This window comes from Bombina bombina, chromosome 8 (genome assembly GCF_027579735.1).
Source record: "Bombina bombina isolate aBomBom1 chromosome 8, aBomBom1.pri, whole genome shotgun sequence".
Classification (NCBI taxonomy): Eukaryota; Metazoa; Chordata; class Amphibia; order Anura; family Bombinatoridae; genus Bombina; species Bombina bombina.
Window position 1 is genome coordinate 30,342,037 of NC_069506.1, and position 13,618 is coordinate 30,355,654.

General features: G+C 42.0%; 1 protein-coding gene across 1 annotated transcript in view; it reads left to right on the forward strand.

Moving 5' to 3' along the window:
• CROCC (ciliary rootlet coiled-coil, rootletin) overlaps positions 1-13,618 on the forward strand; it is a 143,585-nt gene that overhangs the window by 45,386 nt on the left and 84,581 nt on the right. Inside the window, exons 12-14 of the mRNA XM_053690918.1 lie at positions 10,018-10,266; positions 10,600-10,799; positions 11,759-11,941. Of these exons, the coding sequence (XP_053546893.1) occupies positions 10,018-10,266; positions 10,600-10,799; positions 11,759-11,941 (632 nt within the window). The remainder of the gene's footprint in view (positions 1-10,017; positions 10,267-10,599; positions 10,800-11,758; positions 11,942-13,618) is intronic.

Here is a 13,618-nt window from a genome sequence, read left to right on the forward strand (position 1 = left end):
CTTTAGAAATAGAGGATTCTAGTCCTCTTGATACTAATTCTATACGTTTGGATAAGGTTTTTAAAGCTCCTGCGGTTATTCCAGAAGTCTTTCCTGTTCCTAATGCTATTTCTGCAGTAATTGCTAAGGAATGGGATAGATTGGGTAATTCATTTACTCCTTCTAAACGTTTTAAGCAATTATATCCTGTTCCGCCTGACAGATTAGAAATTTGGGACAAAATCCCTAAAGTTGATGGGGCTATTTCTACCCTTGCTAAACGTACTACCATTCCTACATCAGATGGTACCTCGTTTAAGGATCCTTTAGATAGAAAAATTGAATCTTTTCTAAGAAAAGCTTATCTATGTTCAGGTAATCTTCTTAGACCTGCTATATCATTGGCTGATGTTGCTGCAGCTTCAACTTTTTGGTTGGAAACTCTAGCGCAACAAGTAACAAATCGTGATTCTCATGATATTATTATTCTTCTCCTGCATGCTAATAATTTCATCTGTGATGCCATTTTTGATATTATTAGAGTTGATGTTAGATTTATGTCTCTGGCTATCTTAGCCAGAAGAGCTTTATGGCTTAAGACTTGGAATGCTGATATGGCTTCTAAATCAACTCTACTTTCCATTTCTTTCCAGGGAAACAAATTATTTGGTTCTCAGTTGGATTCTATTATTTCAACTGTTACTGGTGGGAAAGGAACTTTTTTACCACAGGATAAAAAGTCTAAAGGTAAAAACAGGGCTAACAATCGTTTTCGTTCCTTTCGTTTCAACAAAGAACAAAAGCCTGATCCTTCGTCCTCAGGAGCAGTTTCAGTTTGGAAACCATCTCCAGTCTGGAATAAATCCAAGCCTGCTAGAAAGGCAAAGCCTGCTTCTAAGTTCACATGAAGGTACGGCCCTCATTCCAGTTCAGCTGGTAGGGGGCAGGTTACGTTTTTTCAAAGAAATTTGGATCAGTTCTGTTCACAATCTTTGGATTCAGAACATTGTTTCAGAAGGGTACAGAATTGGTTTCAAGATGAGACCTCCTGCAAAGAGATTTTTTCTTTCCCATGTCCCAGTAAATCCAGTGAAAGCTCAAGCATTTCTGAATTGTGTTTCAGATCTAGAGTTGGCTGGAGTAATTATGCCAGTTCCAGTTCCGGAACAGGGGATGGGGTTTTATTCAAATCTCTTCATTGTACCAAAGAAGGAGAATTCCTTCAGACCAGTTCTGGATCTAAAATTATTGAATCGTTATGTAAGGATACCAACGTTCAAGATGGTAACTGTAAGGACTATATTGCCTTTTGTTCAGCAAGGGAATTATATGTCCACAATAGATTTACAGGATGCATATCTGCATATTCCGATTCATCCAGATCATTATCAGTTCCTGAGATTCTCTTTTCTAGACAAGCATTACCAATTTGTGGCTCTACCGTTTGGCCTTGCTACAGCTCCAAGAATTTTCACAAAGATTCTCGGTGCCCTTCTGTCTGTAATCAGAGAACAGGGTATTGTGGTATTTCCTTATTTGGACGATATCTTGGTACTTGCTCCGTCTTTACATTTAGCAGAGTCTCATACGAATCGACTTGTGTTGTTTCTTCAAGATCATGGTTGGAGGATCAATTTACCAAAAAGTTCTTTGATTCCTCAAACAAGGGTAACCTTTCTGGGTTTCCAGATAGATTCAGTGTCCATGACTTTGTCTTTAACAGACAAGAGACGTCTAAAATTGATTACAGCCTGTCGAAACCTTCAGTCTCAATCATTCCCTTCGGTAGCCTTATGCATGGAAATTCTAGGTCTTATGACTGCTGCATCGGACGCGATCCCCTTTGCTCGTTTTCACATGCGACCTCTTCAGCTCTGTATGCTGAACCAATGGTGCAGGGATTACACGAAGATATATCAATTAATATCTTTAAAACCGATTGTTCGGCACTCTCTAACGTGGTGGACAGATCACCATCGTTTAATTCAGGGGGCTTCTTTTGTTCTTCCGACCTGGACTATAATTTTAACAGATGCAAGTCTCACAGGTTGGGGAGCTGTGTGGGGATCTCTGACGGCACAAGGAGTTTGGGAATCTCAGGAGGTGAGATTACCGATCAATATCTTGGAACTCCGTGCAGTTTTCAGAGCTCTTCAGTTTTGGCCTCTTCTGAAGAGAGAATCGTTCATTTGTTTTCAGACAGACAATGTCACAACTGTGGCATACATCAATCATCAAGGAGGGACTCACAGTCCTCTGGCTATGAAAGAAGTATCTCGAATTTTGGTTTGGGCGGAATCCAGCTCCTGTCTAATCTCTGCGGTTCATATCCCAGGTGTAGACAATTGGGAAGCGGATTATCTCAGTCGCCAAACGTTGCATCCGGGCGAATGGTCTCTTCACCCAGAGGTATTTCTTCAGATTGTTCAAATGTGGGGGCTCCCAGAGATAGATCTGATGGCCTCTCATCTAAACAAGAAACTTCCCAGGTATCTGTCCAGATCCCGGGATCCTCAGGCGGAGGCAGTGGATGCATTATCACTTCCTTGGAAGTATCATCCTGCCTATATCTTTCCGCCTCTAGTTCTTCTTCCAAGAGTAATCTCCAAGATTCTGAGGGAATGCTCGTTTGTTCTGCTAATAGCTCCGGCATGGCCTCACAGGTTTTGGTATGCGGATCTTGTCCGGATGGCATCTTGCCAGCCATGGACTCTTCCGTTAAGACCAGACCTTCTGTCACAAGGTCCTTTTTTCCATCCGGATCTGAAATCCTTAAATTTAAAGGTATGGAGATTGAACGCTTGATTCTTGGTCATAGAGGTTTCTCTGACTCCGTGATTAATACTATGTTACAGGCTCGTAAATCTGTATCTAGAGAGATATATTATAGAGTCTGGAAGACTTATATTTCATGGTGTCTTTCTCATCATTTTTCTTGGCATTCTTTTAGAATACCGAGAATTTTACAATTTCTTCAGGATGGTTTGGATAAGGGTTTGTCCGCAAGTTCTTTGAAAGGACAAATCTCTGCTCTTTCTGTTCTTTTTCACAGAAAGATTGCTATTCTTCCTGATATTCATTGTTTTGTACAAGCTTTGGTTCGTATAAAACCTGTCATTAAGTCAATTTCTCCTCCATGGAGTTTGAATTTGGTTTTGGGAGCTCTTCAAGCTCCTCCGTTTGAACCTATGCATTCATTGGACATTAAATTACTTTCTTGGAAAGTTTTGTTCCTTTTGGCCATCTCTTCTGCTAGAAGAGTTTCTGAATTATCTGCTCTTTCGTGTGAGTCTCCTTTTCTGATTTTTCATCAGGATAAGGCGGTGTTGCGAACTTCTTTTGAATTTTTACCTAAAGTTGTGAATTCCAACAACATTAGTAGAGAAATTGTGGTTCCTTCATTATGTCCTAATCCTAAGAATTCTAAGGAGAAATCATTGCATTCTTTGGATGTTGTTAGAGCTTTGAAATATTATGTTGAAGCTACGAAATCTTTCCGTAAGACTTCTAGTCTATTTGTTATCTTTTCCGGTTCTAGGAAAGGCCAGAAAGCTTCTGCCATTTCTTTGGCATCTTGGTTGAAATCTTTAATTCATCTTGCCTATGTTGAGTCGGGTAAAATTCCGCCTCAAAGAATTACAGCTCATTCTACTAGGTCAGTTTCTACTTCCTGGGCGTTTAGGAATGAAGCTTCGGTTGACCAGATCTGCAAAGCAGCAACTTGGTCCTCTTTGCATACTTTTACTAAATTCTACCATTTTGATGTATTTTCTTCTTCTGAAGCAGTTTTTGGTAGAAAAGTTCTTCAGGCAGCGGTTTCAGTTTGAATCTTCTGCTTATGTTTTTTGTTAAACTTTTATTTGGGTGTGGATTATTTTCAGCAGGAATTGGCTGTCTTTATTTTATCCCTCCCTCTCTAGTGACTCTTGTGTGGAAAGATCCACATCTTGGGTAGTCATTATCCCATACGTCACTAGCTCATGGACTCTTGTTAATTACATGAAAGAAAACATAATTTATGTAAGAACTTACCTGATAAATTCATTTCTTTCATATTAACAAGAGTCCATGAGGCCCACCCTTTTTTGTGGTGGTTATGATTTTTTTTTTTTGTATAAAGCACAATTATTCCAATTCCTTATTTTATATGCTTCGCACTTTTTTTCTTATCACCCCACTTCTTGGCTATTCGTTAAACTGATTTGTGGGTGTGGTGAGGGGTGTATTTATAGGCATTTTAAGGTTTGGGAAACTTTGCCCCTCCTGGTAGGAATGTATATCCCATACGTCACTAGCTCATGGACTCTTGTTAATATGAAAGAAATGAATTTATCAGGTAAGTTCTTACATAAATTATGTTTTTATGGATCGATTGCTTTATTTGGGCATTTTATACAGCTTGAGGTTGAAATTCATACTTTATAAACTTTGGGGAACGTTTTTTTACGTCAGGCACTGGTTTAGACACCTTCCCAGTCAGGAAGGGCCTTCTCTGTAGTAAGCAGAGCCTCATTTTCGCGCCATTACTGCGCAGTTACTTTTGAGAGCAGGACATGCAGCTGCATGTGTGTGGGTCTGAAAGTAGTTGAAAAGGTTCCTAGAAGGCTTCATTTGGTATCGTATACCCCCCTGGGTTTGGTAAAGTCGCAGCAAAGGCTGTAGCTGGGACTGTAGAGGGGTTAAAACTGTAAACGGCTCCGGTTTCGTCATTTTAAGGGTTAAAGGTCTGAAATTTGGGGTGCAATGCTTTGAATGCTTTAAGACACTGTGGTGAAAATTTGGTTAAATTTGAACAATTCCTTCATAGTTTTTCACATATTCAGTAATAAAGTGTGCCCTGTTTAAAATTTAAAGAGACAGTAACGGTTTTGTTCTAAAACGGTTTTTGTACTTTATTGACAAGTTTAAGCCTGTTTAACATGTCTGTGCCTTCAGATAAACTATGTTCTGTATGTATGGAAGCCAATGTGTCTCCCCCTTCAAAATTGTGTGATAATTGTGTCATAGCGTCCAAACAAAGTAAGGACAGTACTGCCACAGATAGTAAAGTTGCCCAAGATGATTCATCAGATGAAGGGAGTAGACATAGTTCTACATCATCTCCTTCTGTGTCTACACCAGTTTTGCCCACGCAGGAGACCCCTAGTACTTCTAGCGCGCCAATGCTTGTTACTATGCAACAATTGACGGCAGTAATGGATAACTCCATAGCAAATATTTTATCCAAAATGCCTGCATTTCAGAGAAAGCGCGATTGCTCTGTTTTAAACACTGTAGAGCAGGAGGGTGCTGATGATAATTGCTCTGTCATATCCTTACACCAATCTGAAGTGGCCATGAGGGAGGTTTTGTCAGATGGGGAAATTTCTGATTCAGGTAGAATTTCTCAACAGGCAGAACCTGATGTTGTGACATTTAAATTTAAATTAGAGCATCTCCGCGCACTGCTTAAGGAGCTGCTATCTACTCTGGATGATTGTGACAACCTGGTCATTCCAGAAAAATTGTGCAAGATGGACAAGTTCCTAGAGGTTCCGGTGCACCCCGACGCTTTTCCTATACCCAAGCGGGTGGCGGACATAGTGAATAAGGAGTGGGAGAAGCCCGGCATACCTTTTGTCCCCCCTCCTATATTTAAGAAATTATTTCCTATGGTCGACCCCAGAAAGGACTTATGGCAGACAGTCCCTAAGGTCGAGGGGGCAGTTTCTACACTAGCCAAGCGCACTACTATTCCTATTGAGGATAATTGTGCTTTCAAAGATCCTATGGATAAAAAATTGGAGGGTTTGCTTAAAAAGATTTTTGTACAGCAAGGTTACCTCCTGCAACCTATTTCGGCATTATTCCTGTCACTACAGCAGCGTGGTTCTGGTTCGAGGAACTAGAAAAGTCGCTTAGTAGAGAGACTCCATATGAGGAGGTTATGGACAGAATTCACGCACTTAAGTTAGCTAATTCCTTTATTTTAGATGCCGCTTTGCAGTTAGCTAGATTAGCGGCGAAAAATTCAGGGTTTTTGTGGCGCGCAGAGCGCTCTGGCTAAAGTCTTGGTCAGCGGATGTATCTTCCAAGACAAAATTGCTTAATATCCCTTTCAAGGGTAAAACCCTTTTTGGGCCAGAATTGAAAGAGATTATCTCAGACATCACTGGGGGTAAGGGCCACGCCCTCCCACAAGATAGGCCTTTCAAGGCCAAGAATAAGTCTAATTTTCGTTCCTTTCGCAATTTCAGGAACGGACCGGCCTCCAACTCTGCAGCCTCTAGACAAGAGGGTAATGCTTCACAAACCAAACCAGCTTGGAAACCGATGCAAGGCTGGAACAAGGGTAAGCAGGCCAAGAAGCCTGCTGATGCTACCAAAACAGCATGAAGGAGTAGCCCCCGATACGGGACCGGATCTAGTAGGGGGCAGACTCTCTCTCTTCGCTCAGGCTTGGGCAAGAGATGTTCAGGATCCCTGGGCACTAGAAATAGTTTCTCAGGGTTATCTTCTGGAATTCAAGGAACTACCCCCAAGGGGAAGGTTCCACATGTCTCACTTATCTTCAAACCAAATAAAGAGACAGGCATTCTTACATTGTGTAGAAGACCTGTTAAAAATGGGAGTGATACACCCAGTTCCAACCGTGGAACAAGGAATGGGTTTTTACTCAAATCTGTTTGTAGTTCCCAAAAAAGAGGGAACTTTCAGACCAATTCTGGATTTAAAGATCCTAAACAAATTTCTCAGAGTGCCATCGTTCAAAATGGAAACTATTCTAACGATTTTACCTACAATCTAGGAGGGTCAATTTATGACTACCGTGGATCTAAAGGATGCGTATCTACATATTCCTATCCACAAAGATCATCATCAGTTCCTAAGGTTCGCCTTTCTGGACAAACATTACCAGTTTGTGGCTCTCCCATTCGGGCTAGCCACTGCTCCAAGGATTTTCACAAAGGTACTCGGGTCCCTTCTAGCGGTTCTAAGACCAAGGGGCATTGCAGTGGCACCTTACTTGGACGACATTCTGATACAAGCGTCGTCTCTTTCAAAGGCAAAGGCTCACACAGACATCGTTCTGGCCTTTCTCAGATCTCACGGATGGAAAGTGAACATAGAAAAAAGTTCCCTGTCTCCGTCGACAAGAGTTCCTTTCTTGGGGACAATAATAGATCCTTTAGAAATGAAGATTTTCTTGACAGATGTCAGAAAGTCGAAGCTTCTTAACGCTTGTCAAGTTCTTCACTCTGTTCCACGACCTTCCATAGCTCAGTGCATGGAAGTAGTAGGGTTGATGGTTGCAGCAATGGACATAGTTCCTTTTGCGCGAATTCATCTAAGACCATTACAACTGTGCATGCTGAAACAGTGGAATGGGGACTATACAGACTTGTCTCCAGTGATTCAAGTAGATCAGAAGACCAGAGACTCACTCCGTTGGTGGCTAACCCAGGATCACCTGTCCCAGGGAATGAGCTTCCGCAGACCAGAGTGGGTCATCGTCAAGACCGACGCCAGTCTAGTGGGCTGGGGCGCGGTCTGGGACTCCCTGAAAGCTCAGGGGCTATGGTCTCGGGAAGAGTCTCTTCTCCCGATTAAACATTCTGGAACTGAGAGTGATATTCAATACTCTCAGGGCTTGGCCTCAACTAGCAAAGGCCAGATTCATAAGATTCCAATCAGACAACATGCTTACATCAACCATCAGGGGGGAGCAAGGAGTTCCCTGGCGATGAGAGAGGTGACCAAAATCATAAAATGGGCGGAGGATCACTCCTGCCACCTATCTGCGATCCACATCCCAGGAGTGGAAAATTGGGAGGCGGATTATCTGAGTCGTCAGACATTCCATCCGGGGGAGTGGGAACTCCACCCGGAGATATTTGCCCAGTTGACTCAATTATGGGGCATTCCAGACATGGATCTGATGGCGTCTCGTCAGAACTTCAAGGTTCCTTGCTACGGGTCCAGATCCAGGGATCCCAAGGTGACTCTAGTGGATGCATTAGTAGCGCCTTGGACCTTCAACCTAGCTTATGTGTTTCCACCGTTTCCTTTCATTCCCAGGCTGGTAGCCAGGATCAAGCAGGAGAGGGCCTCGGTGATCTTGATAGCTCCTGCGTGGCCACGCAGGACTTGGTATGCAGACCTGGTGAATATGTCATCGGCTCCACCATGGAAGCTACCTTTGAGACAGGATCTTCTAGTACAAGGTCCATTCGAACATCCAAATCTAGTTTCCCTCCAGCTGACGGCTTGGAAATTGAACGCTTGATTTTATCTAAGCGTGGGTTTTCGGATTCTGTAATAGATACTCTGGTACAAGCCAGAAAACCTGTAACTAGAAAAATTTACCATAAAATATGGAAAAGATATATCTGTTGGTGTGAATCCAAGGGATTCTCATGGAGTAAGATCAAAATTCCTAGGATCCTTTCCTTTCTCCAAGAAGGTTTGGATAAGGGATTATCAGCGAGTTCTCTAAAGGGACAGATTTCTGCTTTATCTGTCTTGTTACACAAACGACTGGCAGCTGTGCCTGATGTTCAAGCTTTTGTTCAGGCTTTGGTCAGGATCAAGCCTGTTTACAGACCTTTGACTCCTCCCTGGAGTCTGAATTTAGTTCTTTCAGTTCTTCAAGGGGTTCCGTTTGAACCTCTACATTCCATAGATATCAAGATGTTATCTTGGAAAGTTCTGTTTTTGGTTGCTATTTCTTCTGCTAGAAGAGTTTCTGAGTTATCTGCTTTGCAGTGTAATCCGCCCTATCTGGTGTTCCATTCAGATAAGGTTGTTTTGCGTACTAAACCTGGTTTCCTTCCAAAGGTTGTTTCCAAAAAGAATATTAACCAGGAAATAGTTGTGCCTTCTTTGTGTCCGAATCCAGTTTCAAAGAAGGAACGTTTGTTACACAATTTAGATGTAGTTCGTGCTTTAAAGTTCTATTTAGAAGCAACAAAGGATTTCAGACAAACGTCTTCTCTGTTTGTCGTTTATTCTGGCAAGAGGAGAGGTCAAAAAGCTACTGCTACCTCTCTTTTTTTTTGGCTGAAAAGCATCATCCGATTGGCTTACGAGACTGCCGGACGGCAGCCTCCTGAACGCATCACAGCTCACTCTACTAGGGCTGTGGCTTCCACATGGGCCTTCAAGAACGAGGCTTCTGTTGATCAGATATGTAAGGCAGCGACTTGGTCTTCCCTGCACACTTTTGCCAAATTCTACAAATTTGATACTTTTGCTTCTTCGGAGGCTATTTTTGGGAGAAAGGTTTTGCAAGCCGTGGTGCCTTCTGTTTAGGTAACCTGATTGGCTCCCTCCCTTCATCCGTGTCCTAAAGATCTAAAGCTTTGGTATTGGTTCCCACAAGTTATGGATGACGCTGTGGACCGGACACACCAATGTTGGAGAAAACAGAATTTATGCTTACCTGATAAATTACTTTCTCCAACGGTGTGTCCAGTCCACGGCCCGCCCTGGTTTTTTAATCAGGTTTGATGAATTTCTTTCTTTAACTACAGTCACCACGGCACCTTATGGTTTCTCCTGTTTTTTTCTCCTGTCCGTGGGTCGAATGACTGGGGTGGGCGGAGCCTAGGAGGGACTATATGGACAGCTTTTGCTGTGCTCTTTGCCATTTCCTGTTGGGGAAGAGAATATTCCCACAAGTTATGGATGACGCCGTGGACCGGACACACCGTTGGAGAAAGTAATTTATCAGGTAAGCATAAATTCTGTTTTTAAACCAGTGATTATTTAATATTGTCTTAGCAGCTTTAGTTATGGTGTATCATTATTTATGCAAATGTATGCAAATTTGCACGGCTGGTATTTTTTTCCAGAAAAGGTGGAAACCATATGCATATATAATAAAAATAACGAGGTGTTAAACATAAAATGCTAGGATCTGTATATTCCTGACTTCAAGCCCTGGTCTAAGAAACTAGAAATCATTTTGTTAGAATAGAAAGTGCTTTTTATTATTACTGCGTAAGACACATCGCTTTTGTGCGCAATTGAGAGACATTTTGTATTTCCTCTTTTCAGGTGGTGCTTAGCGACTCGGACAGTGGCCTTCATCTCTCCACCAGTGACAGGACATCTGATCTTATAGAGAGTGAGGGTCCAGGAATCAGTCTGAGGGGTCTTTCTAGCAGTCTGCGCACATCCTCCCCACTGAGGCGCTCCTCCCCACACCGCAGCAGCTCACCCAGGCGCAGCCTGTCCCCAGCATTCCGAGAATCTACTCTTTCTGCTGTACAGTCAGCTCTGCATAGGAGGCAACTGCATGCGCAGGTAGGGCAGGCTGAGAGTGTTGCAGATTATTTTGGATACTACTCTACTCAATAGGGGTGTGGGGCGCAGAGAACTGTGAAAAAAAATCCTCTTAAATTCTCTAGGCTGCCATTGTTTCTTGTCTATGCATTGCAACCCTTTCTGGCAGCAACGGGGTACACTTCAAATTTAGTATTCTCGACTGATATTGATTCCTATTGTCAAAAATATATTTTCGATTATACAAAGAAGATCATTTTCCAGGTGTTTGGCAAGAAATGTCTGTTGGTGATTTTTATGTTAGTCCCAATTTGTTTGTTGTAATGCACCTTTTTGGTACTTCTGTTTTTTCAGGAACTGAGGGGGAGATTAGAGGCTGGACAGGAAACTGTGACTTCACTGCGCAAACAGCTGAATGACCACGAGAATGACCGCAGGGTCCTGGAGCAGAAGATCCTTCAACTCCAACAAGAGCTGGACAGCACCAACTTGTCCAGAGAAGACGCACAGCGGGATATCTCTCGACTGCGCAGTAACACAGAGCAGCTCAATAGGTACTGAGCAACCAAAACTAAATGCTTCAAGAGCTTCCAACTTGAGGAGCGCAGATGGTGATGTTGGTTATGATAATGTTTGTTACTTGCCAATCTGCTTTGTCATATCAACAGCAATCAGAAGATAAACTCACAACGACTGGTGCAAAGAAATTCTCCATCCAATAAGATTTCTATGATGATTTGCTAATGTAAATGACCAAACTCTATAAAATGCACTTCTGTTTGTTTTTAAATAGAAATTCTATGGATACCTACTTAGCACAATTTATAGTACATAACCTATATTCTTTGAAGAATATATCTTAAAGGTATACTGTACTGTAAAATGAGTTTCCAAGTAATGTATTTCCAATGAGTTACCAGCTGTATATGAAATAGCTGTTTGTGCTCATTGAAACCATCAACCATTTAAATGGGCTTAGCTTGCATGATAAGCAGACCTCCTTATCTTATGTTTCAATTTATACACCAAAGCTTATTTATCTTGTATCTTTCTGTATAGACAAATGGCAGTACTTAGAGTTAGAAATTGAAAATTAACTTTTTAGTATTTATCCCTCAACCCCCACTGGGAGAATGAGTACAGCTGCTGCCTCCTTTTTCAGTATAAGTGATGGTTTTAACTGGCAAAACAATTTAATATATCCAGGGAGGTAAAATGGATAATTAGGAACGCATTAAAGGGGTAGAACATTGTATTGTACAATGTCCCTTTAATTCATGCAATCTTGTAGGCAGAATGTCCTCAAAAAAGCTTAAAGTATAGCTGATTAAATTATAACTACAATAGCTATTGTTTAAGCTTTATTACTTGTAAGATTCTGTATGGAATTATGCCAGTTAGTGTGAATGTTGAGATCAAAATATATGTTATTATTATATACCGTAACCCACCACCCCTTAGTAGAATTGGTGCTTGGCGTTTGTGGTTCTGAAGATTCCATTTTCTTTTGCAGTGAAAAGGGAGGTCTAGAAATGAATGTGCGGAACTTGCAGGAGCAGCTGGACACACGGCGCCAGGAGATTGAGAAGCTGCAGATGGCGAACAGCGACTTGCAGCGCCAGAGAGACCTCCTGCAAGAGGAGAAAGAGGATGCGTGCCAGGAACGAGAGAGGGCACAGCGAGAGGTGGATAGAGGGTATGTGAGAGAGCGCTCAGAGAGGTTGAGAGAAAGTGATACAAATTGGTTCATGGCTGTCTTCAATGGGAGAGATTTAGTTGTGCATGTAAGTGCAAACTCTGATTGTGGTCCCCAAATCATCTGAATTCATACACGAAAATGTTGTGTAACAACTTGGGTGGTGTTTTTTTTTTTTTTTAAATTGATTTCAAAACTATTACAATCAATAAGAAAAGCCACTAATTGAATTAGAAAAACATTAGAAAAAGATAAAGCATTTATAGTTAGAGCTTCATAGTAAAAAAAGATACGCAACCAAAGCAAAAGTAATACATGACAAATCATTTGTTCAATATTGATAGAGACTTTGCGACTTGTTTTGATTCACGTTTTTTCACAATAAAGCACCATGAAAGTAAATGTTAAACTTTCACCATTCGGGTAGAGCATGCAGTATTAAACAATTTTACATAAATTATCAAATTGCTTTGTTCTTTTGGTATCCTTTGTTAAAGAACATACACTGTGACGCCAGTTTATTAGGTACAGCTACCTAGTAACATATGGAGCCTCCTTTAGCCTTCAAAACAGTCTGAATTTGTCTAGGCATGGATGCTTAAAACATTGTGGAGGTATTGTGTACCCTGCAGACTTAAGTGTGTCACACAACTCCTGGAGATTCAACGGAGTGTAGGCCTGCAGCAAATAGCCCTTTCCAGCTCATCCCAAAGATGTTCAATAGGATTGAGACCCGACTGAGTGAGCCACTGCAGCAAAGAAAAGTCATTGTCATGTTCCAGGACCCATCCCATAGTGATGCAGGCTTTGTGCACTGGCGCATTATCCTGCTGGAAGTAACCATCTGCCTGAGGATAAACTTTCAACATGAACGGATGCACTTGGTTAACAACAATGTTTATGTACGCTGCGGCATTCAGACGGGAATCCGGGGTATCAATGGACCCAACATGTGCCAGGAAAACATTCCCCACACCATAACACTGCCCCCACCATCTTGCACATTTTTCATCAGACATGACGGATCCATGGATTCATGCTGTTTTGCCAAATTCGGAGCCTGTCATCAACATCACGCACTAGGAACTTCAACTCGTCAGACCAAGCAACCTTTTTCCAGCCTTCGATGGTCCAGTGCTGATGTTGTTGTGCCCACAGAAGACCTGCTCTCTTGTTCTTCTCTGATAACAATGGCATCCGAAATGGCCCCCTGCTATTGTAGCCTATCTGCGACAAGGTGCGCCTAGTGGTGTGTTGCAATATGTTTTTCTCCGCACCAAGGTTGACTTCTGATGTGATTAGCAAAACTGTGGCTTGTTTGTTTTCTTGCACAAGTCTAGCCATCCTCCTCTGACCTCTCTCATCAATGAGCATTTTTCTTCCACAGGACCGCTGCTGACTGGATATTTTTTTGTTTATTGCACCATTCTCAATACACCCTCGAAACTGTGGTACATGAAAAGTTCAGGCGTACTACCGTTTCACATAGACTTCATCCAGCACCTAATATCATGCCATGTTCAAAGTCCATTAGATCACTGCTCTACCCCATTCACGCTGCGGTTTGTACCCTTAACTGATAGTAGAAAGGTTGTTCTGCTGTATTTATACCAAAACTGTGGCCACGTGACATGCAACGTAGTGGAAAGAACCATTTGTGTGCACAACAGGGCTGTA